The 23,689-nt window shown below is 54.1% G+C and overlaps 2 protein-coding genes across 24 annotated transcripts in view; one reads left to right on the top strand and one right to left on the bottom strand.

Moving 5' to 3' along the window:
* The window catches only part of WDR20 (WD repeat domain 20), a 61,822-nt gene extending 51,562 nt beyond the window's left edge, over positions 1 to 10,260 (top strand). For 10 of the 18 annotated variants that reach the window (XM_072839988.1, XM_072839983.1, XM_072839987.1 and 7 more), the window contains 2 exons: positions 20 to 1,279; positions 9,386 to 10,260. In XM_072839988.1, the coding sequence (XP_072696089.1) occupies positions 20 to 1,279; positions 9,386 to 9,439 (1,314 nt within the window). In that variant the 3' untranslated portion in view covers positions 9,440 to 10,260. Of the gene's footprint in view, positions 1 to 19; positions 1,280 to 3,798; positions 5,784 to 9,385 lie in introns of those variants that run through there. The other 8 variants (XM_072839998.1, XM_072839997.1, XM_072840003.1 and 5 more) reach the window with 5 other exon arrangements.
* MOK (MOK protein kinase) overlaps positions 9,375 to 23,689 on the bottom strand; it is a 62,492-nt gene continuing 48,177 nt past the window's right edge. For 4 of the 6 annotated variants that reach the window (XM_072840008.1, XM_072840007.1, XM_072840009.1 and 1 more), the window contains 8 exons: positions 22,463 to 22,541; positions 22,288 to 22,336; positions 20,127 to 20,305; positions 18,437 to 18,538; positions 17,035 to 17,208; positions 16,322 to 16,436; positions 14,471 to 14,671; positions 13,853 to 14,395 (listed from right to left, as the gene is read on the bottom strand). In XM_072840008.1, the coding sequence (XP_072696109.1) occupies positions 14,321 to 14,395; positions 14,471 to 14,671; positions 16,322 to 16,436; positions 17,035 to 17,208; positions 18,437 to 18,538; positions 20,127 to 20,305; positions 22,288 to 22,336; positions 22,463 to 22,541 (974 nt within the window). In that variant the 3' untranslated portion in view covers positions 13,853 to 14,320. Of the gene's footprint in view, positions 13,797 to 13,852; positions 14,396 to 14,470; positions 14,672 to 16,321; positions 16,437 to 17,034; positions 17,209 to 18,436; positions 18,539 to 20,126; positions 20,306 to 20,597; positions 22,244 to 22,287; positions 22,337 to 22,462; positions 22,542 to 23,689 lie in introns of those variants that run through there. The other 2 variants (XR_012037256.1, XM_072840011.1) reach the window with 2 other exon arrangements.

Below are 23,689 nucleotides of genomic sequence, written 5' to 3' on the forward strand. Positions count from 1 at the left end.
TTCTCCTTTGTCTTCACAGAGACTAATAGACAAGTCACGCGTAACCTGTGTCAAATGGGTTCCCGGTTCGGAAAGCCTTTTCCTAGTAGCCCATGCGAGTGGGAACATGTACTTGTATAATGTGGAGCACACTTGTGGCACCACAGCCCCCCACTACCAGCTTCTGAAGCAGGGTGAGAGCTTTGCCGTACACACTTGCAAGAGCAAATCCACGAGGAACCCTCTCCTTAAGTGGACGGTGGGCGAGGGGGCCCTCAACGAGTTTGCTTTCTCCCCAGATGGCAAGTTCTTGGCATGCGTGAGCCAGGATGGGTTTCTGCGCGTGTTCAACTTTGACTCGGTGGAGTTGCACGGTACGATGAAGAGCTACTTCGGAGGCTTGTTGTGTGTGTGCTGGAGCCCGGATGGCAAGTACATCGTGACGGGCGGCGAGGACGACCTGGTGACGGTCTGGTCTTTTGTGGACTGCCGAGTGATAGCTCGAGGCCACGGGCACAAATCCTGGGTCAGCGTCGTGGCATTCGACCCCTATACCACGAGCGTGGAAGAGAGCGACCCAATGGAGTTTAGTGGCAGCGACGAGGACTTCCAGGACCTTCTTCATTTTGGCCGAGACCGGGCGAACAGCACGCAGTCCCGGCTATCCAAACGGAACTCTGCTGAGAGCCGCCCCGTCAGCGTTACATACCGGTTTGGCTCCGTGGGCCAGGACACACAGCTCTGCCTCTGGGACCTCACGGAAGACATCCTTTTCCCTCACCAGCCCCTTTCAAGAGCAAGGACACACACCAATGTCATGAATGCCACGAGCCCGCCCGCCGGTAGCACCGGGAACAGCGTCACGACACCGGGCAACTCCGCACCCCCGCCCCTGCCCCGCTCCAACAGCCTGCCACACTCCACCGTCTCCAGCGCCGGCAGCAAGAGCAGCGTCGCTGACGGGGCCGTCGCTTCTGGGGTCAGCAAATTTGCGACGCTCTCCCTGCACGACCGGAAGGACAGGCACCACGAGAAGGACCACAAGCGAAACCACAGCATGGGACACATTTCCAGCAAGAGCAGTGACAAACTGAACCTGGTTACTAAAACCAAAACGGACCCAGCAAAGACTCTGGGGACGCCCCTGTGTCCTCGGATGGAAGACGTCCCCTTGTTAGAGCCGCTCATCTGTAAAAAGATAGCACACGAAAGACTGACTGTGTTAATTTTTCTTGAAGACTGTATAGTCACTGCTTGTCAGGAGGGATTTATTTGCACATGGGGAAGGCCTGGTAAAGTGGTAAGTTTTAACCCTTAATGCTGCACCAGATCTAGAACTTGAATAGGTAGTGATTTTTTTTCTTGTGGGAGGGGCGGGGTGTACAATGAATGTGAATGGCACTTCTTACTCTTAATGTAAATCTAAATGCATCAGAGCCATAATTTTGGATACTGCATGCCATGTAATTCTGAATCATTTGATAATTCAACTTAGAACGTTTAAAAAAATATAATCAAACTAATTGCCAGCCAAGTCAGTCACCCTCCTGGGAGTATATAGAGTCCCAAGGTTAGCGCTCCTGTATTAGACTATTTCGACTTTAGGAAAATCATGACAGTGTGGGAAAACAATGACTTTAAAATGCTAAAATTAAAATTTCTGCTTTAACTGGAATATTTTTGCTTAACTACTCAATTAGGATGTTGTACACCTGATCAGAGCGTGTTCAGTGCAGACGGCCATTAACTGTCATTTATAGTCCGGTTTTTATCTTAGTCATAAAATGTTTAGGAATCTATGAAATTTAACTTTAGGAACAAAGCATTCAGCAGGGTTGATTGATATTATTTTTACATTGTTCTGGCAATCCACAGAAAGAGAAGAGCCTTAATTTTTAAAACCCATTTTAGTCATTTTATGACAATTAAAATTGTTTAATAAACATCTTTTTTCAAAGAAGCAGTTTGTAGCACTTTGATTGAGATTCTGTGCACTGAATAAACACCCACATTCCTCGGAGCCTGGACAGCTCCCGGAGCCGCGGCCGAACCGCCAGCAGCGCTTGTCAGAAGTGCCTCTTGCCACATAAGCCAAGACCTTTTGTGTTGGATGCGCTTCGCTTATGTTTTTTTTTTCCAACAAGGGAAAGGAGGTTTTGGTTTCTTTGGTGGTTTTCTGTGGGGTTTTTTGTTGTTGCTGTTGTTGTTGTTGCTGTTCTTGTTGCTGTTGTTTTTGGTCAGGAAGGCCCAGGACAGAGGCCTTGTTTTGTAAAGACTGACAGGCTCCCCGAGGGTCAACATGCTTCCCGAGGTTGCCCTGGTTTGGGTTTTGTTTTCCTGCCCAGACTTCTCATCCCGGGGTGGCTGCCGTGATCCCGCTCGGGCTCCGTCCTTGGTGGCTTCCACCCGGCGTGTCTCACTGCTGGCCTCTCAGCCGCCTGCGTGAGCTCCCGTAACGGGTAGCTGCTTCCGTGGGGCCTGCACAGTTCTGATGCCTGTGGTCCTTATCGGCTGTGTGAGGAATTTCAAATTCCAGTTTCACGTCGGGGGGAGATGGTTCTTTGAGCTACGTGTTTCCTGTCAAGATGATGGTTACCTTGTTAACTTATTTTGGTCATCTCAGTTTGTTTACTGTTTTGCACGCCTTTATAATTAAACGTAGAGATGCTGATTGTTTACACTTGTTTGAGTAGTGGATGCAGTTCAGCCAAGTGGGCTCCTGGAGACATTCGCTTCTCTGCAGTGTTCAGCTGTGGTGACGGAGCAGTAGCTCTGTGCGCTCTAATGCAGCCCTCCCGGAAGGCCAGCCCCCACTTCCCTGGGCCTGCTCATGCCACCCCTCCACCCCACCCAGTTCCCACCCAATCCGTCCGCCCTGCCCATCCTGCTCCTGAAATGGGAGGGGTTTCTGTTGGATGGCAGTGTTCCAGCACAGGAGAAGTGAGGAGGCCTTCCCGGGGCATCCCACCCCCACCCCGCCCCCCGTTTATGCATGATGTCCACAGGTATATGTGTTAATGTCCTGTTTGCTCTTAAGATACGGTCCTTTGTTCCTAAATGTTAAGTGACCTAAGGTAGCAAAGACAGCGTCCTTGTGGACTGTTTCAACTTTGGAGGCTAAATTGAGATGTCAGACGGAGAGAATCAGAGCCAACACTCCAGGTGCAATTTTATGTACCCACATGGTTCTAGAAATTTCATTTCAAATGCTTCTGAGGCATTGAGTATGCAGTTTCAAAATTCAGGACTTTGTATTTGGCCCAGGCAATGAATGGCTGATCCCAGGTAAGTAGCCTTTATTGGGACGCTTATTGTGACCTTTCGGTTCTGAGTGCCTTGCTCACTGGCTGCCGCTGCCTGCGCTGCTGGCAGGAATGTGTGATGTGCGCGCTTTCTATGGACCAGGCGCTTCCTGATCCCACACACCCCTTGGCACGCTCAGCTGCGCAGGCTGCGATGAAGGAGAGGGGTGGCTCGGGGGCACCGGGGGTGACTGGTATACCTAGGAGGAGTCTGTTGGGTTGGGTGTGGGAGAGGCAAGAGATGATTGTTCCCGTAAAATCAGGCTCTGAAACGTGCTAACAGAAGCCCGGGGTGTCTCTCTCCTGTCCCCCACCTCCACTCCGTTTTAAAAACTGTGGTCACGTCACAGTTTGGGATTTGGGGCTTGGTCACAATCTTGTTCTTCCAGTTTCTGCTGGCGAGTGTATCCTTGAAGTCTGTCCCTATCCCCTCTCTGGGCCCCCGTTGCTGGGTGTCAGGTGCTGGGGAGGGGCTGCATGGCCGGCCCTTCTGACACCCACCCCCTTTCTTCGACAGCCTGCAGAGCACTTTTCCTGCAGTCAGGAGGACAGAATGTGAGGTGTTCTCCGAGACCAGGACTAAAGCTGCCCAAAGCTGCCCGCAGCTTGAGAAGAGGGCGCTGGAGGGGCGGGCCTCGCTTCTGTCAGTGGCTCCTGCAGCCCTGGGATGCGGGGAGGGGGCCCACGGGGGACCGGGTCTCAGGTGCGGAAGGCCCAGGGCCACAAGGACACATCTGGGGAGCGCTTTTGCAGTTTGCTCACCAAGCTTTGAGCTTCCTCATTTGATACTGTTCAGTGTTCTCGCTTAAACATTATCCTGAGCAAGAATATCTTTTCTGACCTCACCTCTGGAGTGAAATCGCTATGGGCAAAAGGCGGACCACCCTTGGCCGGCACAGCCTGTCTGCCGGGCGCTGAAGAAAAGCGCAGAGTGGCCCTCGAAGCCTGCTCCCCCCAGCCTGCGTGCAGGGACCGGAGCCCTCTGAGGGTCCATCCCGTCTGCCCTGCCCTGCCCTGCTGTGGCTTTGGGGGGCGGGCTTCTAAGCCCGCTGGCAACTCCAGCCCTCGTCTTAGATTCTCCTCTTCCTCGGGGGCAGGAGGTTAATATCCCAGAGAAGGAACCTTGCCTTTGGAAAACTCTGCCACCTTTTAAAAGCAAACGTGTAAGGGGGAGCAGGCCAATTTTTTAACTTTGGGTTCTAAATTCACTTAAATAGTGATAAAGAGTCTTAATTTTGTCTTTTGTGCTGATCGAACCTTCTAGCATTTTTGACGTGTCCTGTGAGCCATTGCCTTGGGACTGAGGACAAACACCTAGGATAGGACAGGGCAGGAGTGGGAAACACGTAAGCAGTCACCGTGATTACTGCCCAGCCATTTGGAAGCCACGAGCAACAAAACGCCACGTGACTTGACCTGCCTTTATGGGCATGCACATGCGGCCCAGGGGGACTCAGGCTTCGCTGTTGGGCTTAACACCCGAGTCCTAGCTGGCAAGTTCCCTCACTCCTTCCACGTCCTGTGGTGCAGCTTGCATTATTAAGACATTGTCAAGTGTTGAGTTTGAGCAGAGATTGGTGAAGCTGCTTTATCAGATGCCTTCACCTGCGTCCAGGGTTCACACCTCCGGCCTTGGCAGGGAGGCTTTTGGGTTTTTTGTTGGGGAAGCTCAAAGTGTGAGGGGAAAAGCCACAGGGACAGGGAGGGCTGGAGAAGGAATCCTTTGGGAAACCCAGATGCTGCGTTTGTGTATCTGACTGTCCGAGGAAGACTTAGAAGCAGAGTCCAAATGGCTTTCCCGGGAGAGCTGCACGGAGCTCGGCGTCCCTTCTGCACCCACGGCTCGGCCGAGGCCAACCAGTCCGTGGCCTCTGACTGACTTTCCTGTTGTGCTGGTGTGTCCGCTGTCGGGGTTTCCTTCTGCAGCGGGGAGCCTCTGCGCATGTGTTGTGGGCCTGACACCTAACCTGGCGGTGTCAGCCATGCTGGGGACTGTCATCTGTCCCAGTCATCATTGGCCCCAGGGATGGCCCGTGAGCGTAGACGGCAGCCTGGAGAGTGGAGGCCAGGACAGTGCGTGTCTCGCATTGAAAAGCATTTGTGTTCAGAGCCCAAGTTCAAAGCCGTGTGAAAATGCCCGCCCCCCAGCGTTGACCGATGCATTGCTGCACCTGTTACATGAACTTCGTGTTGTGCTCACACTGCTGCCTCTCAAAGTGTAAAAGGAAGAATTTCCTGCATTTTTTAATTTCTGTATATCTAAGTTTATTAAAGACTGCTATGTTAGGTGACGTTGTATAAAATTGTATGATTATTTATCTTTAATGAAAACCAAAAGTAAAATCTGCATTTCCTTTTTTTACATTTTCATCTAATTTCTTGATGAATAAATTTGATAGTCTTCCTACCATGAAATGTTAAGTTCTTAACTGTTAAAATAATTAGTGAAGCTTTCGTATCAGTATTGTTAATTTATCGTTTTAAGAAAATCACGTTTCTGTTTCACTGTCTTGGTTTTTGGCTGCTCTCGTCACTCTCCCAGCTCGAGACTCCCGCACACGCGGGTCCGAGGTGCCGGGGGGCGGGGCGTGGGGGGGGGCAGCCCTGTGTTCGCGGACAGGAAACGAACAGGAGCGAAGGAGAAGGAGAAATGTACTAAAGGAAATGTTCGCCGTGTCGGAGGTACTGGCGTGGCGAGCGGCCCGGCTCCGGCCTGTCCCGGCTGCCCGACTGCCCGCGGCCTCCGGGGCGTGGAGGAGGGAGGAGCGCTCTCCCGGGGCGGCCTAGGATGCCAGGCCCTGAGGCCCCGCTGCGGAGGGGGTGGTGGGGAAGGCGCCCGGACGTCCTGGCCCCCCAACACCTCAAGGCCAGGACCCCAGCCCAGATGTGCAAGTTCCCCAGAGGCCGAGAGAGGTGAATGTAGGACTGCGCCCTGGGTCAGGGCCTAGGCTCCCTTGGGGCCTGGACCCAGTGCCTCCCTGACCCTGCTGACCCCCTGCTGGCCCCCTGTTGACCCCCTGCTGAGCCCCTGCTGAGCCCCCTGCTGAGCCCCCCGCTGACCCCCCGCTGAGCCCCCGGACTCCAGGGCCGCCAGGTGCACTTGGCGTCTGATGCTGAGCTGCCCCGAGCAGGGAGCGCTGCGCTGGTGGCGCCCTCACGGCGGCCGCCTCCGACCTGGGAGCAGGACGTGTTTCTCCCCAGCATGGAGTAGATTTCAGGTTTAAAAGGACTCGCGCGGCATTTTGATCTTTTAAAAATAGTTTGTGCCTTGAAAAAATGCTCTAGGTCCCTCCTTCCGTGGGGGGCTGCCTGTTGAAGGAAACCGTCGATTCTGGACCCGTGAGTTTCCTGCAAGGGACAGAGCCTGTCGGGCACTTGATCCCCCCCCTCCTCTAGTGTTGGGGCCTCCAAACCAGCCTGTCACTTTGGGGGGGCGCCAGCCTGGGAGGGACCCTCTGGACGCGACTCCAGCCGAGCGCCTTGGTCTCCCAGCACCCGCCCCAGAGCCTCTCGTGCGGAGAAAGCCTCGCTCCCCGATGTCTGCAAAGAGCATCGTCTTCCCCAGGTGACTCTTCTCTTTAGAGACCAGGCTGAGTGGCCTCTCTGGGGGAGTGTGTCACCTTCGGCGTGACCCGTCGTGGGGCATCAGGTCTGCCGCCCAGCTGGGGGCGGGGGGCAGGCAGGGGCCCCTTCTTCCCCTCCTCCGGCTCGCGTGCCCTGGGGTCCCTGCCACGCGGGGCAGCCACCTGGGCCGAGGGCCTGGGGAAAGGCATCCCCGGCGGGACGGCGAAAGGGACCTCACTTCACAGATACCTGCCGCTTGGCCTCTGCGTGACTAAGAGCCAGAGTAGCTCCTCACTTCATTTTCAGAGAAATCTCTCGCAGGAATAGGACGGCAAGTCCGGTGAGCGCAGGCGGCTCGCTCCGTAGTAGATTCAGGACCTGTCCCCGCGCCGGTAACGGCAGCCACGGGCGGGTTCCCGAGGACAGCTGCGCTCGGGGAGGCGGCGGGGTCCGCGGGCCGGGGCCGGGGCCTGCTCTTCGCTCAGGGCCCCCCCCCCCCCCCGCCCCCAGGAGTGACCACGGGGCCGCCGCGCAGCTTCCTGGCGGGAGCGTGATGGGGCCCGCGTGTGGCCCATCTTTCCCTTTGTCCCCAGGGAACCTGTAGACCGAAGCGCAGCTGGTAGAAATCAGGGGACCTGGACGTCTCTGTCTGAAGGGCAGTGTCCCCCGACGCCTCGAGCAGGCGCCGCCTACCTGCGGGGCTCGGGCCGAGGGCGGGACCCTCACCTGCGCCCTGGGGGCCCTTTGGCAGCCAGGGGTTTGGGGGTTTCCGGGAGGCGGTGGCAGGCAGGCTGGGTGGGGGCGGTTGCTGGCCTCGGGGACCCTGGCGATCCCTTGGGACCCTGGGCGTCATGCGACAGGACGACAGCAGGGAGGTGGTTCTCGCGGGGCGGAGGCTTCGGGCCGGCGGCTTTGTAGGGGAGAGCGGGCTCCCGCGGCCCCGAGGCTGGGCGGCACTGCGGGGCGGCCCCGGGGAGGGCGCGGGGCGGGGTCGCTGCAAGCCCGCGGGTGCCACCGCGTTCCAAGTGGGGACACAACACATGCCACTGAGAGGCCTTACCTGTCGAGGTGATAATATGGGATATACGGGGTTAAATATATTGGAATCTCATTTCTCTTCAGTGTTCCACGTGCTACTAGAATTTTAAACGTCACGTGAGGCCTGCCTTGTCCCGTGGGCAAGGGTGACAACTGCGGGCGCCCGGTCCCCGCTGGCCCACCGCTCCCGTTAGGGGCACAGGCCCGCTCTCGCGGGGAGGAAGGGACCCCTCGTCCTGTAGGCGCCGCCCTGGTCCCCGACAGCCTATGGCTCCGGGGAACCGCCTCCTGTGATCCGAACCCCCTGGAAGCTTGGGGACTGGGAGGCAGAGCATCCTCGGGAAGGGGCTCGGGCCGTGCTGCCCCCCCCCCCCCGCCCCCAGGAAGTCAGCGTCCCAGGGCAGGGCTCCCGGAGGTCCGAGCGGGTCAGCGTCTCTCCCGCGCTCCCGGCCCCGATCGCGTCCCGCTGAGCACACGGCCTTGTAAGAAACGGGGTAGAAACGGGGTAGAGCTGCGCAGAGTGGCGGCGGGACAGGGAGTTTCCTGCCCCCGGGCGTGGGCAGAGCTGAAGGCCGGTGTCACGGGCCACCCCTCCGTGTGCGTCCACGGTCCGCTCGTCCTGTGTCACCAGCTAACCTAACCCGCTGCAGCAGGTTTTAGGACAGCTTAAGTCTGTGTTCGCGGAACTGAAAACTTGTGGGTTCAGTGTCACTCCACGGTGACCTTAAAATGCTTAATAAACGCCAAATGGTGATGTAATTACGTGCGTGCATCCCAGTGAGTGCGAAGAAGTGTAGACACTGCCGTGTGCGGGGCTGGCTGCCAGGTGCCCCAGCTCAGGCCTGCACTGCCCCAGGCGCCCTGCCTCTCCGTGGAGGCCACCCTGGTGACCTGCACGCCACCTCCTGCACCCTGTCCCCAAATCGAACACAGCCCAGGGCCTAGATCCTTCAGTATCTACCTGCTGAGCCCTGGACACTGGTCAGGGGGCACCACGTCACACCCCAGCCAGAGAAAGTGAGCCCCCCCCGCCCCGCCAGCAGGAGGAAGACACCTTTAGACAGTGCTAAGCCCCATCTGTGTGGCCGACCAGCTGTGGGGCGAGGCGTGAGGTCCGAGGGCAGCGCTGTGAGCTGCTCCAGGCCACGGCCTCTCCTGGGGGCCTCACCGGGTCCTGAGCCGGGGCCTCTGGGGAAGGTGGTGAACGGCCACCGGCTCGCTGCCCCCGCCTCTGGGCCCACAGTGTCCCGAGGAGCCCAGGCCCGAGAGGTACCTGCTGCTCCCCAGGCGGGGCCAGGCCCAGTGGATCCTGAGCAGTGAGGCAGGTGACACAATGACGTGGATAAGAATTAAGTAGATGAAAAATGGAGGATTTGTTCAAATACTGGCTACCAGCTGGACAGAAATGACTTTGCTCATGTGAACCCGCTGGCAAAGGATGAGTGTGGCTTTCTTGGCTGCCCCCCGTTTTGCTGGATTAATGTAAACTGCTTTGTTTGCAGGGTTTATTGTCATCCCAAAACCAGGCCAGCTCTCCAGGTGGAACTGTAGTATAGCGACCCACCACTGCTCGAGAACCCTCGGCCCGACGTGGTCCTGCGGGAGCGGCGGACGGACCGGGAGCTGCACTTCAGCCCCGAGCACGGACACTCGCGGAGGCAGCGGTCACTGGAGTCACGTGGGAGGCCCCCGTGGGGCCCGCTCGCAAGGGCGCCCTCTGCCTTTCACCCAAAGAAGCTGTTCCCATTTTTAAATCATTCTTTTGGGGCTGCAGTAAAAAATAAGAAATGCGATTTTGGTTTTCTTGCTTTTTACTCAAAAGTTCAGTGTAATTAAAACCATATATATATACATATATATATATATATATATATATATATGAAATATATACATATATACATAGTGTAAAATTATTTCCTGGACAAGAAATCCCCTTTAAGTTCAACTGTTATAAATAGTACTTCACTGTTTTTGCACTGATGTTTTCTACACGTAGGTGGTCAGAGAAAATCTGGAATGTACTTGTGAAGGAAGTTGTGGCTTTCTGACTTAAATCTGTCATTCCAGAAGATGGATGCTGCAATCATAGATTTTTACAAATTGTTTGCACTTAAAATATAGTTTCGTGCTATTAGGGACTTACTTTAAGCATGGGTCTCATGGACTAGCGACCCTCTGGGGTGTGAAGATGTTCTTTTTTAATCTTAACATTTATTTTAATACCATTGTTTCCAATGCAGTCAGCTCTGTATTATATGTATAAATGATGTGACTCTGCTACTGGGGGACGTGGTTACTTCACCAGTAATTTCCATCATTTATGAGTGATATTTCTAATTCACGAAAGAATATTAATATTAAAACTATCTTGATTATACCATTTGTTTATCTTCCATTAAGTTGGCTCAATTTTTAATGTAACTTTTTGTTCAATTAAAGTTTGGGATAAAATGATTCATCCTTTTTCCCCACCCTCTTCCTGGAAGCCTAGGACAGGCTGCTCGAGAGCGGCTCTTCTGGAGGGTTCTGTGGCTCTTTGGGCCCTTCCGCCTCACTGCCTGTGGCCACCGTGGGCGGCTGTGCCTGTGCAGACAGGCCAGCGAACCGAAGGAGAGACCGGCTCTAAGTCCCTGAGCGCATCCGTTGTCGCCGAGAGCCCGTGACCACACGTGCCTCTGATGCGGATGGAATGCCGTGTTGGCTGCAGGACTGCCCGGCCCATGGGAGCATCTGGGATCAGTGTCTTCTGGGACTGGTGTTTGCTTGAGACCAGCCCGGGGACAAGTCCGATCGGAGGTCACACCCGCAGCCACCCACTCGCAGACTCCACGACGGCGGGAACCCGATGCCGCATGGCTCCAAGCGGAATACCCTCAGCTTTACAGAGTGGTACACAATTGCGTCCTTCGAAGACGTTTTTATTTGGTGTGACCGTAAACCACAGTGTTGGAAAGACATTTCTCTAAAATCTGGGGCATGTCCACATGACTGAGATAGAAAACGGAGTGCACGCCGTCCGAGAACTACACCGTGTTCGTGGTCTCCGTGTGTGCAGCCGGGGACAGCCACCTTAGCCTGGGTCGCGGTCGCTGCTCAGAGAGGCCAGTGCAGCCCGGGGCCGAGCCACTGGGAGCTCCCACTGCCTGCAGAGCCTCTGGGTCCCGGGGACACCAGGAAGTAGTAAGACACCCTGTCGTTTCAGTGAAAGAGTCAGAACTGATAGATCATATACCTTCAAAATGACCTGCGTGTTAAAACTGCACATTCTAAATGTCATCCTGGTCCCAACGCTGGCTCCTGGGTGCTGCTATCACACAAGACCCCACCCATGCAGGCCCAGGGACACGCGAGTAGGCCTACATACTGCTGCGGGCCAGCAAAGGCCGCCTTTGAAAATGAAGCCCAGAGTTCATCTTGTGATCCTGTGGTGCTGTCTCCTGTGAAGTGACAGGTAGAAATCTGGTCGGCACGAGGGCAACGGTCACGTGTCAAATTCAGCCTCAGTTTGGTCAGATGACCTGGCCCGTGCTCCCTGCTTCCACTGGCCCTGAGATTCACATCCAGGCTCTGTCCCCTGCTTGTCCCCTCCCGCAGGCTCACAGACCGTCGCTGACCGTCTCCGCTGAAGCTGCCAGACGTTTTGGTGTAGATTTGCTGTAGATGCATCTGTACTGGAAACACGTCTATGGCTCTTGTACCTAAGACTGGTTCCTGGCCAAGTCGTCCAAGCTGGCTTCCAAAATCAGAGTGCCGTGTAACTGCTGCCACCCCCGCTGCCACAGACACGCAGCATTCAGCAGGCCCTGGGTAGACGGCACCCAGGCCAGCCTCGAGGCCGGTCACGACTCTCGGGAGCCAGGGAAAGAGGTGCAAGTAGGCTCAGCTCACCTGGTATGACTTGTGTTTGCTTTTATTCTTGCCCTGAGCTTTCTTACACCTTGGGAGCTGGTGCATGCATGCTCCACGTGTGGGGATGGGTCTAAGGGAAGCTAAAAGGAGACAGATGTTTCAGGGAGTGGAGTCAGCGAGGCTGCTGGCTGGCCGCGTGGCCTGGCCAGAGCAAAGAGCAGGCCCAGGAGTGTCCTCAGCACCTGGGGGGAGTGGGGGGGCAGGGGCAGCAGAGCCCAGGTCTCTTGGGTGGCGTTGCCTCTGCTTTTTCCGCTCCATGACTTTGCAGGGCTAAGGTGCTGTCAGACCTGGAACCCTTGGACCAGCGCACCAGGCCACACCTCCACACTGGGGGCAGCCAGGCTGCGTGTGCTCGTGCCTCCCTGCCTCGCGCCCTCTCAAGCTGAGACCAAGAAGACCTGGTGGGTGAAGAGCAGAGGTTGGGGCACCAGGCAGGTGCTGGGAAACGCTGTACAATGAGCCAACTTGACAGGGTGATGGAGGAGCATGACTTCGGCTCTGCTTCCCTTCTGGAGCTTTTTGGCAACAAAAAGTGCTCAGGAATAGCGTTGCTTGCAAAGGCTCAGCCGGCCTTCATGTCCCCTTCACGTCCCCTTCACCACCCTTCCAGCCGGGAGTGAGCAGAGGCTCCCCCAGGCTCTGGCGGCAGGCTGGGGCGGCCTCCCGTGCCTGTCGCAGGCCTAGATGCCAGGCAGAGAGTGAGCCAGAGCCACTCCAGCTGCCCGGGACTGGCTCCCATGCTGAGAGCCGATGGGTGCAGGAAGCGCGAGCGTGGCCGGAGGATCACCCTGCTGCTCCACGGAGACTGGTGCGCGGGGCTGGAGCAGCCGAGCCTCCTGTGGCTGGGCCCTGGGCTGGCTGTGTCACAGCACTTGGATCCCAAAGACCAACATGAAGCCAAAAGAGTTTCATTTGCTGCACAGGTCACACCCCAAAGGGCTTGGCCTGCCCCCCCAGAGGCCCCGTGGGGGAGGGGTAAGTTCACTTTCTCACAGAGGTATGCGGGAGAACTTTAAAGATTTTCCGCTCAAATTTTATACATATGAAGGGGGGAACAGTTTTCCTAAATACACAAATTCTTGTCAGTCCTTAAATGGGTCCTTAGAGCCAATCCTGGAGGACAGGAGCTCGCTCCCCCTGAGCTGCTGCGGCTCAGAGGCCTGGTTCCCAGGCACCCACTCCTGTCTCCCCGGCCTTCCTGCTGCAGGGCCGCAGCCCCACCTGGCTCTGGCCTCCTCCCATGGGACCTGGAACTCCCAGATCCCCTGCAGAGGCTGAATGGCACCCTGCCTGTCCCCCATGCCCCTTCCCCATCGGGCATCCTGAAGGCCCCACCAGCGTGTTAAACCAGTTCAGAGGAAGCTCTTTCCATCCCTTCCACAGTGTGCACCCAGTTCTGAACATCCCCATAGCCTGGTGTCTGGTCTTGAATCTGCCCCCAGGTGGCAGGTGGGTGCAGAGGTCGTGGCCACCGGAGAGCACATGGAAGACTGTCACAGATTTGTCTTAAAAGAGGGAACAAGAGGCCGAAGACTAACCTGGGAAATTTGCTTCTTCTAACCGTTGTAAGTTTGTGAAGACGAGAAAAAGAAGGTGTCATTATGTTACATCCCAAGACAAAAGGGCTCAGGAGGGTCGTGCCCCCGCCCACAGGCGGCCCAGGACCACTGCTCCTCTGCAGCGCCCCACCCCCCACCCCCACGGAGAGGCAGGTTCCCTTCTGTGTCCAACCTGCTGCCGGCACCCCGGAAGCCAAGCAAAGCACCATCGGAAGCAGCATCTCTACTCACAGGCAAGGCTGGGCCTCCAGAGCTAAGCGACGTGGCCTCGGGGAAGCCCGGCGCTCCGACTCACCTCGCGCTTGGCAGCCTCGTCCGGCCGCAGCTCCCGGGGGCACCCGGGCCGAGCCTGTGCTGGGTCCTTACTGGCTTTCCATGTGCCACAAAATTAAGCTGTACCAAAGCCTTCCCAACAAAATAAATTCCCCAAATATGCTCACACAACCTAAAATAAAGAAATGGATGTCAAGACACGTGTTTAACTCAGAAAATATCAAACTATTGTAACGACAGCTTATTCTTTAATAAAAACTCCAAGAGCGTAATCTGTAAGCTGTAACGTGCCACGGCACCACCGGTGCTGGACTAAAGGCTCGACACGCAGAGCGCGTGGTGAAACCAAGCCTAAATCACACATCATGTAAACTCTGACTTCTGTTTGGATTTGGATTAAAAAATTACAAAATATTCTGTCCCAAAATCTTAGGTTACAAAAATGAAATTCAAAAACCCCAGAATGAGGTGGTTTTACGAATGTATTCGACTGGAACGTACAGTGCAGCTGCCCTCGGGGTGCAAAGAGCCCCAGGCTGGGGGCTCCGGGCTGAGTGGGTACGGCTGGCCTGTGGGGCAGCGGCCTCGGGGGGACGGCGCCAGGCCTGTCCCCAGAGCCCTCCGTCCGAGGCGGGCGGCGTCACGGCCCGGCCCAGCTGCACCTGGTCGTGCTCCGCGCAGGTGAGCCCGCGCTGCTCAGTAGCCTCCGCCTTTCCTCTCTATCGTGGGCAGGTGGTACTGTTTGGGCTTAATGTCCTTCTGGGCGTCTGTCTGTCAAAGGAAACAGGAGACGCTCAGCGGGGCGGGCGCGAGGGCGGGAGCGGCGGGGAGCTAGCGGACGGCTACCTTCTGGTTGGCGCCCACACACTTCAGGGGCCTCAGTGCCGGGGCTTTCCTGTGGGCCCCGGGGCCCCACGCGGAGGGCAGCACGGGGCTGGAGTACGAGGACAGCTTGGTCACTCCTGACAGCGTCAGTCTGGGCAGTTCCGTGGGGCAGGCCGGTCCGGGTCTCTTGGGATGGTCCTCTCCTGGCCTTAGGGACTGTTTCTTGGAACAAAACACAGGTCGGGTGAATGTACAACGATGTCCCCTTTATGGAAATTCGGAAAAACAAGAGCAGTTCTTTTGCACGACTTTCACCTAATGTAACCTGACCAAGACGTGTGACCATACGATGACCAGACGGTATCCCTGTCACCCCCGGGACGTGGCTGCTCAGAGTCCCCTGCGGAAGGCAAAGCCTCCACACTCAAGTCTCATGCGGAGTCGGCCCCGCAGGGCAGCGCCCGTGGCCTGGCCCGACGCCACGGAGGCCACTGAGATCCCAGCAGCGCACCACGGGCCACAGCTGCCTGGTGCCCCTCTCCAACCCCGGACACCGGCCTTGCGTTAGTGTGGCTGCTGAGCTAAGAATTTTTTTTTTTTTTGGAAGATTCTATCTGTCTGTCTGTCTGTCTGTCCATCTAGGAGAAGGGAAGGGAGAGACTCTGTCCCCGCTGAGTGGAGCGCCTGTTACAGGGCTCGATCCCACGAACCCGAGACGACAACCTGAGCTGAAACCAAGAGTTGGACACTCAACCCACTGAGCCACCCAGGCACGCCTGCATTTTTTAAGAGCTGAAAACAATTTCCTGGCATGTTAACAATTACGTGAAGTTCAAATCGCGGTGTTCCGTTTTCCCAAGGCAGAGCCCCACTGTTCATTTACGTATCCTCCATGGCACCAAAGAGGGCAGCTATGACGGGACTGTGGTCCACAAAGCTGGAAAGGCTTCCTGTGTGGCTTGTGCCCTACAGACGTGTGGGGACTGTGCTGGGTGCCGGCAAGAGTGACCGGGTCAGACGGCCGTCTCACCAGGAGGGAAGGGCCGAGCAGGACAGAATGAGGGAGGCTCAGGTGGGGGATGCTGTTGCACTGTTTGGGGCCTGAGCAGCTGAAAGGGAGCTGCTTCCACCCTTAAAGGGAAGGTGCAGGGAGAAAAGCATGTTTGGGGGGAAAGACCGGGAGATTGGGTCTGAAAAACCCAGCCTGTTACACAGTCAAGTGGAACCTCAGGCAGGCGCTGAACACAGCAGACTGTAGTTCCAGAAAGCAGGCTGGCTGCAGATACAGCTGTGACCTCAGCTCCTAGCACGAACTGACACTCGAGAGACACTGGGCTGAGTGACGGAAGGGCATGGTCATCACACAGTGCGGTGCCAGCCCAGAATGTGGACTGGGGGGCTGAGCAGCGGGGACCACTTGGGGCGCCAAAGGATGACAACACTGCAAAAGGAAGCTGCTGTTCCTAAAGCAAACATCTGTACCCAGGAGAGTGCTCATCTGGGGCCCTCTGCACGCGTGGGGGCATGTGGGCCTGTCACCGGGTCACCCGGGCCAGTGTCATCCTCTCTGGCCCCCTGTGAGGGTCAGTCAGAGGGCACAGGCAGGTGACAGCTGTGAAGCACTTTGCCAGAGAACCTGGCACCCTGCCTCTCCTCGCCTGGCCTGTGCACACGGGACGCTGCCGTCCCCCCAGCTCGTGGGACAGAAGGGGCAGGAGCGGTGGGGGCCACACTCCCCGCGTCCCGGCAGACGCCACGGGCACAGGTCGGGCCTTGTGCTGGGCGCCCCCTGGCCTGCCGCGGGGCGTCCTCCGCAGACACACAGGCCGCCAGGGCGTCCGGTGCTCGCCGCTCACTGACTTCGCTCGGTACCTGCTTTCTGTCCTCCTTTGAAATTTGCCAGCCGTTCCTGAGTAGTTCCGGTGCCACGGGGCGCTCTGGAAAGAAAGCTTTCCTGTGGCTGGCCACAGCCTGCTTCTCCGCTGCCCTACAGGGAAGGGAGAGAGAGGGTGCGCTCCCCTGAGAACGTGCCCCGCGCCGTGCATGCGCCTTCTCCCTGTCCCCAAACTGCTCTATTCTTTCCCATGTGAGCTGTGACGAGGAGCCTGTCTTCCCTCCTTTGTCTCAGCCCCTGGAGACGGCCCCACAAGCTGGGGACACGGCCCTGCCGGAGGCCCGCAGCCCCCGCCCATGGAGGCTGGGTCACGCGTCACCCTCACACATCCCCCCACGCTCAGGCTGCAGGAGGGCACAGAGAGGTGGCCTGAGACACCCTCGGGCAGCTCCTCCCACCCCAGGTACCACGCAGCGAGCTCTCAAACCTCACACCGAGGGGACTTTGCTGTCACTGGTGGGCACCAGGCTCCTCCTGGAATCTTAACCACTGGAGCCTTGGCACCAACCTCCAGCAGCCACTGAGCCCTCCTGCCCGGCCGCGGACTGCTAATTGCCTCCTTTTGGGGGGCTACACCAGAAAAGGGAGGGGTACATCCTGGGGGCACCCAAGTTCAAGACAGAGCTGGTCCTGGACCCGCTGCCTCAGCACGCCCCGCCAGGGGCAGCCCCGGCCCCACTCGGGCGCCCACCTCTGCTCGTGGAAGTAGGGATGCTGCAGGGCCTGGTGGGCGGTGATTCTCTCGTCAGGATCATAGGCCACCATGGCGTGCAGGAGGGAGAGGCATTGCGAGGACCAGCTGGCTGTCAGTAGAGGTATTCCTGATCCCTTTTTAAAAGGAAAATCAAAACTCATAGCTCTCGACCTGTATTAAAAGCCCAATGATAATAAATGATCATGCCATTATTTAGAGCACTTGGCCATCATGATTCTACGGGGGCCTGTACTGGTGACAGCAGTTTACGCTCTAAGGAGGGGGTGTGACCATGCAGTTGTCCAAACCCAGAGAATGTACAGCAGCAGCAGAGGAATCCCGCGGGCAGACTGAGGACTTGGGGCGGGGATGATGTGTCAGCTGGGGTCCTGGGTGGTGACCGATGTGCCATCCTGGCGTGGAGGGCCACGGTGGGGGAGGCCGTGTGTGCCCCATGCCCCCAGGTGGTCTACGGGAAATCTGTGGACCTTCCACTAAATTTTGCTCTGAACCTAAAACTGCTCTAAAAAATAAAACTCTATTTTTTATTTTTTTTAAAAGATCTCTTTATTTATTCATTCATTCACTCATTCATTCATGAGAGACAGAGAGAGAGGCAGAGACACAGGCAAAGGCTCCCTGTGGGGATCCCAATGCAGGACTCAATCCTAGGACCCCAGGATCACGACCTGAGCCAAAGGCAGACACTCCAGCATGGAGCCACCCAGGTGCCCCAAAAAAGTCTATGTGTTGAAATGAGGCAGGCGTTGTGAAATCTGATGTGCTATCAATGTAGGAAAATGACTTTTCCCCGAGAAGACTAATAGCACATTCTTACCTGAGAAGAAAGAGATAAAGCTTAAAAGTAGAAAAAGAAAGAATCCAGAATAGTTGTCTTTCCCTGTCTCCTGAGGGCCCGGAGATGCCCACCCCCGTAGAAGCCCCCAGCAACCCAGATTCAGCTGCATCGCTGACCAAATCAAACCCTACCCAGTCCTGGTTTAGGTATCAGTGTTGCTGGCAATGCTGGGTGACGTCACACAGTCCTCCCCACGCACAGCCTATGTGTGGGAACCTTCTCTGCCCACAGGTCTCTCAGTCCTGGGTAAGTATTCAGAGGACAAAACCTGACTGGCAGGCCCTGAGCAAGACCACCAGAACTCTTCTGTGGTGCCTGAGGGAGAGCGGCCCTGGCAAGACTCCTGAGGCGACAGCCCCGAGCAGCTGCTGCGCTGGCACCCCCACCAACCTGTAGCCCCCTCAGCAGCAGCGGGGACCCAAGCAGACGGAGGACCTACAAGAGCAAGAGAGGCGCAGCCTGGTCCACTTGGCTGGCTCCCACCACCAGCCCAGGCAGGGGGCAAGTTCACACGGACTGTCGGGTGCACACCACACTTACTGTTTGAACTTGGTGAGGGTCTTCTCGGCAGGTGTGCCAATGACATCGTGGATTTTTGAGATCTGGTCCAGCTCATTGGCTCCGGGGAAGAGGGGTTGCAAACTGGAAGAGCAGGACGGGGCTGTGGTTAGGACAGGCCGTGCCCTCTTCATCCCAGGACCCCCACTTTGTGAGGCAGCTAGCTCACACGGGAACCCGAGGACACAACCCCATCTGCGGGGTACTCCTTGCAGCTACAGGGTTTCCGTTCCCCCTTCACCTCAGGCCTGTTCCTCCTTTCCTGACAGGTAGGTGTCACTCTAAGAGATGGCTCCGTTCTCTCTGTACACCCTGGGATCTCTGCAGTGCCACGTGACATTCACGCTGTGACACACAACCTCCACAAGTCTCCTGTCACAGGAGAGGTTTTTCAACAGATATTCAGGTGGGTCAAGTCTGGTTTTGCTGACAAATGAAGTCCAAGGAATGTTTTGGTTTTTGGAGCTTTAATGGATTTTGGAATCGTGGGTAAAAGATTTCAGGCCGATATAAATAAATTCAGTTTGCATGCCATGCCACAAAGCAGCGTTTGGACCTGCAGTTCTGCACAGGAAAGCCACCGTGTCCGTGGCTATAGGACAGAGGAGGAAAGCCCAGGCAGGCCAGGTGTATGTGGACCCCCGCAGGCTGGCCCGCACGCCCGTCATCAGGTTCTCAACAACAAAGTCCTTTCCCACCCTCAGGGATTTCAGCACAGCAGAAAGGACTGTCTGTTGGTACTTTAACCATCAATGAAACTGCCACTCGGCTTTCCAGATTTAATATGTCGAACACCAATCAAAAAAAAGAAAAAAACCCGCCCAGGCAGAAATTAAAAAAAAAAAAAACATGTCGAGCACCTGTTCCAAATATCAACAGGTGTGTCCTGAAGGACATGCATGTCTGTGTTTATGAAGTGGTCAGTCGAGCTGGCGAAAGCAGATGACCCAGGTCCCCACCTATGACGCATGTCACCCAGACATTAAATTCACCTGCTCATCCTTAATAATCCACTCCAAGCAGGTGAGTGCCGGCCCTCCCCCTCCACAGGCCTCTTCAATCCCATGTCCTACTCACTCCTGAGCGAGACAAGCCCACTTCCCTCCTCCTGGGCCACTGCTCCATCGGCAGCGAAGCACAAAGGCTGGGGGGGGGGGGTACGGAGGCCAGGGAGGATGGTTATGACTGGGGTTTTCTAGAATCCAGCTGTGCATCCTACCTGACAGACCATCTCCCTTAGGGTAGGTCCCAGGAGCAGGGGCAAGGCTCACATATCCCAAGGGCACGCCCCCACACCGTGGCAGTAAGCATGTTTTTACTCTATCCCTGAACTCGCTAATCAATCATTCACAGATGAAGCCTAATGGGGAGGCCCACCCACCTAGGGCCAAGTTATGCCGGTAGGAGGAAAGTAACTGATATTCTTCGTACTTTATGACAAATAAACAAGGAAAAGCATTTGGCCAAAAGTAAAATGAAAGCCTAGGACATTTTCTGTGAAGTTAAACAGTCACATCATCAGATGACAGCAAAGTCTGTTTGGTAAAGGAAGGGATGGCATGAAGCCACTCGGTCGGCTGAGCCCCGTTATGTGACTCACTTCAGGACATTTACACAGAGGTCCCCTGGCACTGAGTGGGAGTCCTCAGACAAGAAGCGCGCCCAGCTCTACCTGGTGATCTCGTAGAACACACAGCCAGCGCTCCACAGGTCCATTTTGTAGGTGTAGAACCCGTCAGTGAGGAGACACTCTGGGGCACGGTACCAGCGGGTGGAAATATACTCTGTGTATGGCTGCTTGGAATAGATGCTCCGGCAGGATCCAAAGTCCCCTAGTTTCAGGACATCCTGCTGCAAGGGGAGAAAAGCAAGGATAAGTAACATCTCATCAAGCAGCTGTTACAATACAGACTGCTTTAAATATTTATCCACTAAGGGAAAGTTACTGGCATTGAAACTAGCTTATAAAATACAAATTACTTCATAAGCACCCGAACATGCCTCTAACAGATAAGCAAGTAGTGTTTCTACTCAGTGAGATACGTTTACAAATGTTCTGGTTATGTTTCACAAATATTTCCAAATGCCTACAGGTTTGGGAAAATTGTAAGTCACAGCATGAGTCTACAAATGAAACAAATACCATAGTGGTTCATTTGTCCTATTGTGTCTCTAACTTCCCAGTTGTCCAGCTCCACTGGCAGCTTTGTTCTCCACTGGGAAGGGGGGGTGCTGGGGAGCTTGGCAGCTCTCCGGAGCCACGGACTCTTTGGAGCAAGTCAGACAGACCAGGGAGACCTGTTTCGGGATATCTCTTCCATTTTGCTTACCCCTCAACATTCAGGTAAGAACGTACAGGCTGTCAATGAATTTGGAGCAAACGTTAAACACAACATGTTTCCCAGCCAGGTTATTAAGAAACGTCATTCCAAAGGCCTTTCACCTGATCCCATTACCCAGTGCATCATGTTGGACCTCCAAAAAAAATTGTACAGCATGTTAAAAGAAAAGCAAAAACAGTCTGCAGAGACAAAGCAAGCATCAGAACCAGTTTCGGATGTGGCACGGATTTAAGAATTTTGGAATTAGGGATCCCTGGGTGGCGCAGCGGTTTGGCGCCTGCCTTTGGCCCAGGGCGCGATCCTGGAGACCCGGGATCGAATCCCGCGTAGGGCTCCCGGTGCATGGAGCCTGCTTCTCCCTCTGCCTGTGTCTCTGCGCCTCTCTCTCTCTCTGTGACTATCATAAATAAATAAAAATTAAAAAAAAAAAAAGAATTTTGGAATTACCAGTCAGAAAACTTAAAATCACTATGAGTGGTTTGTTAAGGGCTCCAGTGGAAAAAGCAGATGATGGGAAATGTACGCAGAAAGATGGAAACTCTAAGAAAGAATCAAAAGGAAGCACTAGAAATAAAAACGCTAACAGAAATAAAAAATGACTTTGATAAGCTCAGCCACAGACTAAACAGCCAAGGAAAGAATCAGTGAGCTGGAAGATGCACCAACAGAAACTTCCAAACTGAAATGCAGAGAGAACAAATCATGGCAGAAACAGAACAGCCAAGAACTGTGGGACTTCAAACGGTGTGACACTCACCCTACCGCGTGGATAAACAGCAGAGTGCTGACACAGAGGGAAAAATCCAGACTAAGAAAGAGCACATACTAGAGGATGCCATTTAGAGAACATTCCAGAAAACGCAAGCTAATGTATAATGACAAAGTCAGTCTTTGCCTTGGGGACAACAGAAAGGAGGGATGATGAGGGAGCAGGGGGAAACTTCCAGGGGCAAAAGGTTTGTTTGCTTAGCTGTGATGATGGCTTCATGGGTGTTACACACACCCAAACTTAGTAAGTTGTACGCTTTAAGTATGTACAGTTGACGTGGCTACGGACTAGGACAGACCTGAGTGCAAATCCTGCCTCTTCCACTTTCACATACACAGGGTTTGGAGTGGTAATCTGAATGGAGTTTACTGATCTCTTTTTTTTTTTTTTTTAAGTAGCATCTATACCCAACATGGGGCTCAAATTCACGACCCCGAGGTCAAGAGTTGCTTGCTCCACCAACTGAGCCAGCCTGCAGTTTATTTTTGCCCCTGCAGTTTATGTTTGCATATTGTAAGAGAAGAGTGCCTTATTTCCTTCCAGAGGTATAGCTACGTTCACAGCACTTATTAAATAAACTACTTTTTCCAAACTGGGAGAAAAACAAAACAACAGCATAACAAACATGGTACCCAACTATCTGGGACTGAAAACCTATCTAGTAAAAAGGTTTCCCATTCCACCTTTCTTCTGATAGCATTTTTTAATATAGAAGTTCTTACCTTTATTAATATATTTTCTGGCTTTACATCTCTGTGAAATATTCCATTTCTGCATTCAATAAAAAAGGAAGGATAGAATTAATTTATGCCTCATTCAAATTCTTTCACATTTTATTTTTAATGAATGTTAATACATTTTATTAATTTGAGAGCCACCAAGTCCCCAAGAGCATACCTGTGCATATGATCAAGGGATTTACATAACTGGTACATATAGTGCGTAATTTTTTTTTCTGATAATGGGTGTCTTCTCCCTGTGAGATCAAGGAAATAGCCAAATATGGTTAGCAGCGATACATATTCTGTGTTTTGAAAACAAAAATAGAATCCAAAAATGTTGTTTAATGATGTGTGAAAATCTAAAAATAACCTTTAGTAATTTCAGGAAATACGGAGGAGCGTACATACTAAATACACCATTTAAAATTTTACATACTGGTATGATTTCATGTAAAATCCCCTGTGCACGCGTTCTGATCACCACAAGAGTAGTACCAACAAATATGTGCAGAGTAGTTTGGTCTGATAAACCCCATGTGAGGCCCCGAGCCCCTGGGGCAGGCCTTCCAGGCTACACTCTTCCAAAAGGTTTGGTATGAAGTGTCAAGAGTCACTTGAAAATCCAGGGTTTTCCTCAACTTCCAGTCTGGATTTTTTTCTTAAGGTTTTATTTATTATTTATTTGAGAGAGAGCATGCTTGAGTGCAAGGCGGGAGGAGGGACAGCGACAAGCACTGAGCAGGGGGCCAGGCCCCATCTCACAACGCTGAGATCATTACCTGGGGCAAAACCAAGAGTCAGATGCTTAACTGACTGAGCCACTCAAGCACCCCTGGAGATTTCCATTTTAAAAGGGGGTTTAAAAGTTCCACAGAAGTGTGTTTTTAATCAAAGACCCATGATCGCTTTGAATTTCACAGCCCGCTCTCCTGACGGGAAGCAGCCATCGTTTGGCTCCTGTCCGCTCGCACAGCTGCTCACCAGGCCTGCCTGCCTGCAGGTTATTCGTCCTACAACTCCTAATGCCACAATCCAGCATTACGGTTACCCTCGTTTCAGATGTCACATCTTGCTTGATTTTAATTTCAAAGGTGTGAGTTTTTAAACCACCTTCCCCAGTGTGAGCACATATCTTGGGTGACATGTTTGTTCCTAAGTTTGCGATTTCTTTTTTTTTTTTTTTTTTTTAGTTTGCGATTTCTGTTGACAAATATGTTTATTCTTTTTCTCTCTCACACTAGACAAGAATGTTTTCTGTTAATAGAAATTCGAATCACAAAATGTCGAAGTACAATTAACTTTTTCTTAATACTGTAATCTTTTTATTCTGTTTGAAATAATTTATTACCCACTTTCTAGAATTTAAAAGAATTTAAATGAAGACTTAGTCATCTTTCCCTAC

The sequence above is a fragment of the Canis lupus genome, chromosome 9 (genome assembly GCF_048164855.1).
Source record: "Canis lupus baileyi chromosome 9, mCanLup2.hap1, whole genome shotgun sequence".
Taxonomy (NCBI): domain Eukaryota; kingdom Metazoa; phylum Chordata; class Mammalia; order Carnivora; family Canidae; genus Canis; species Canis lupus.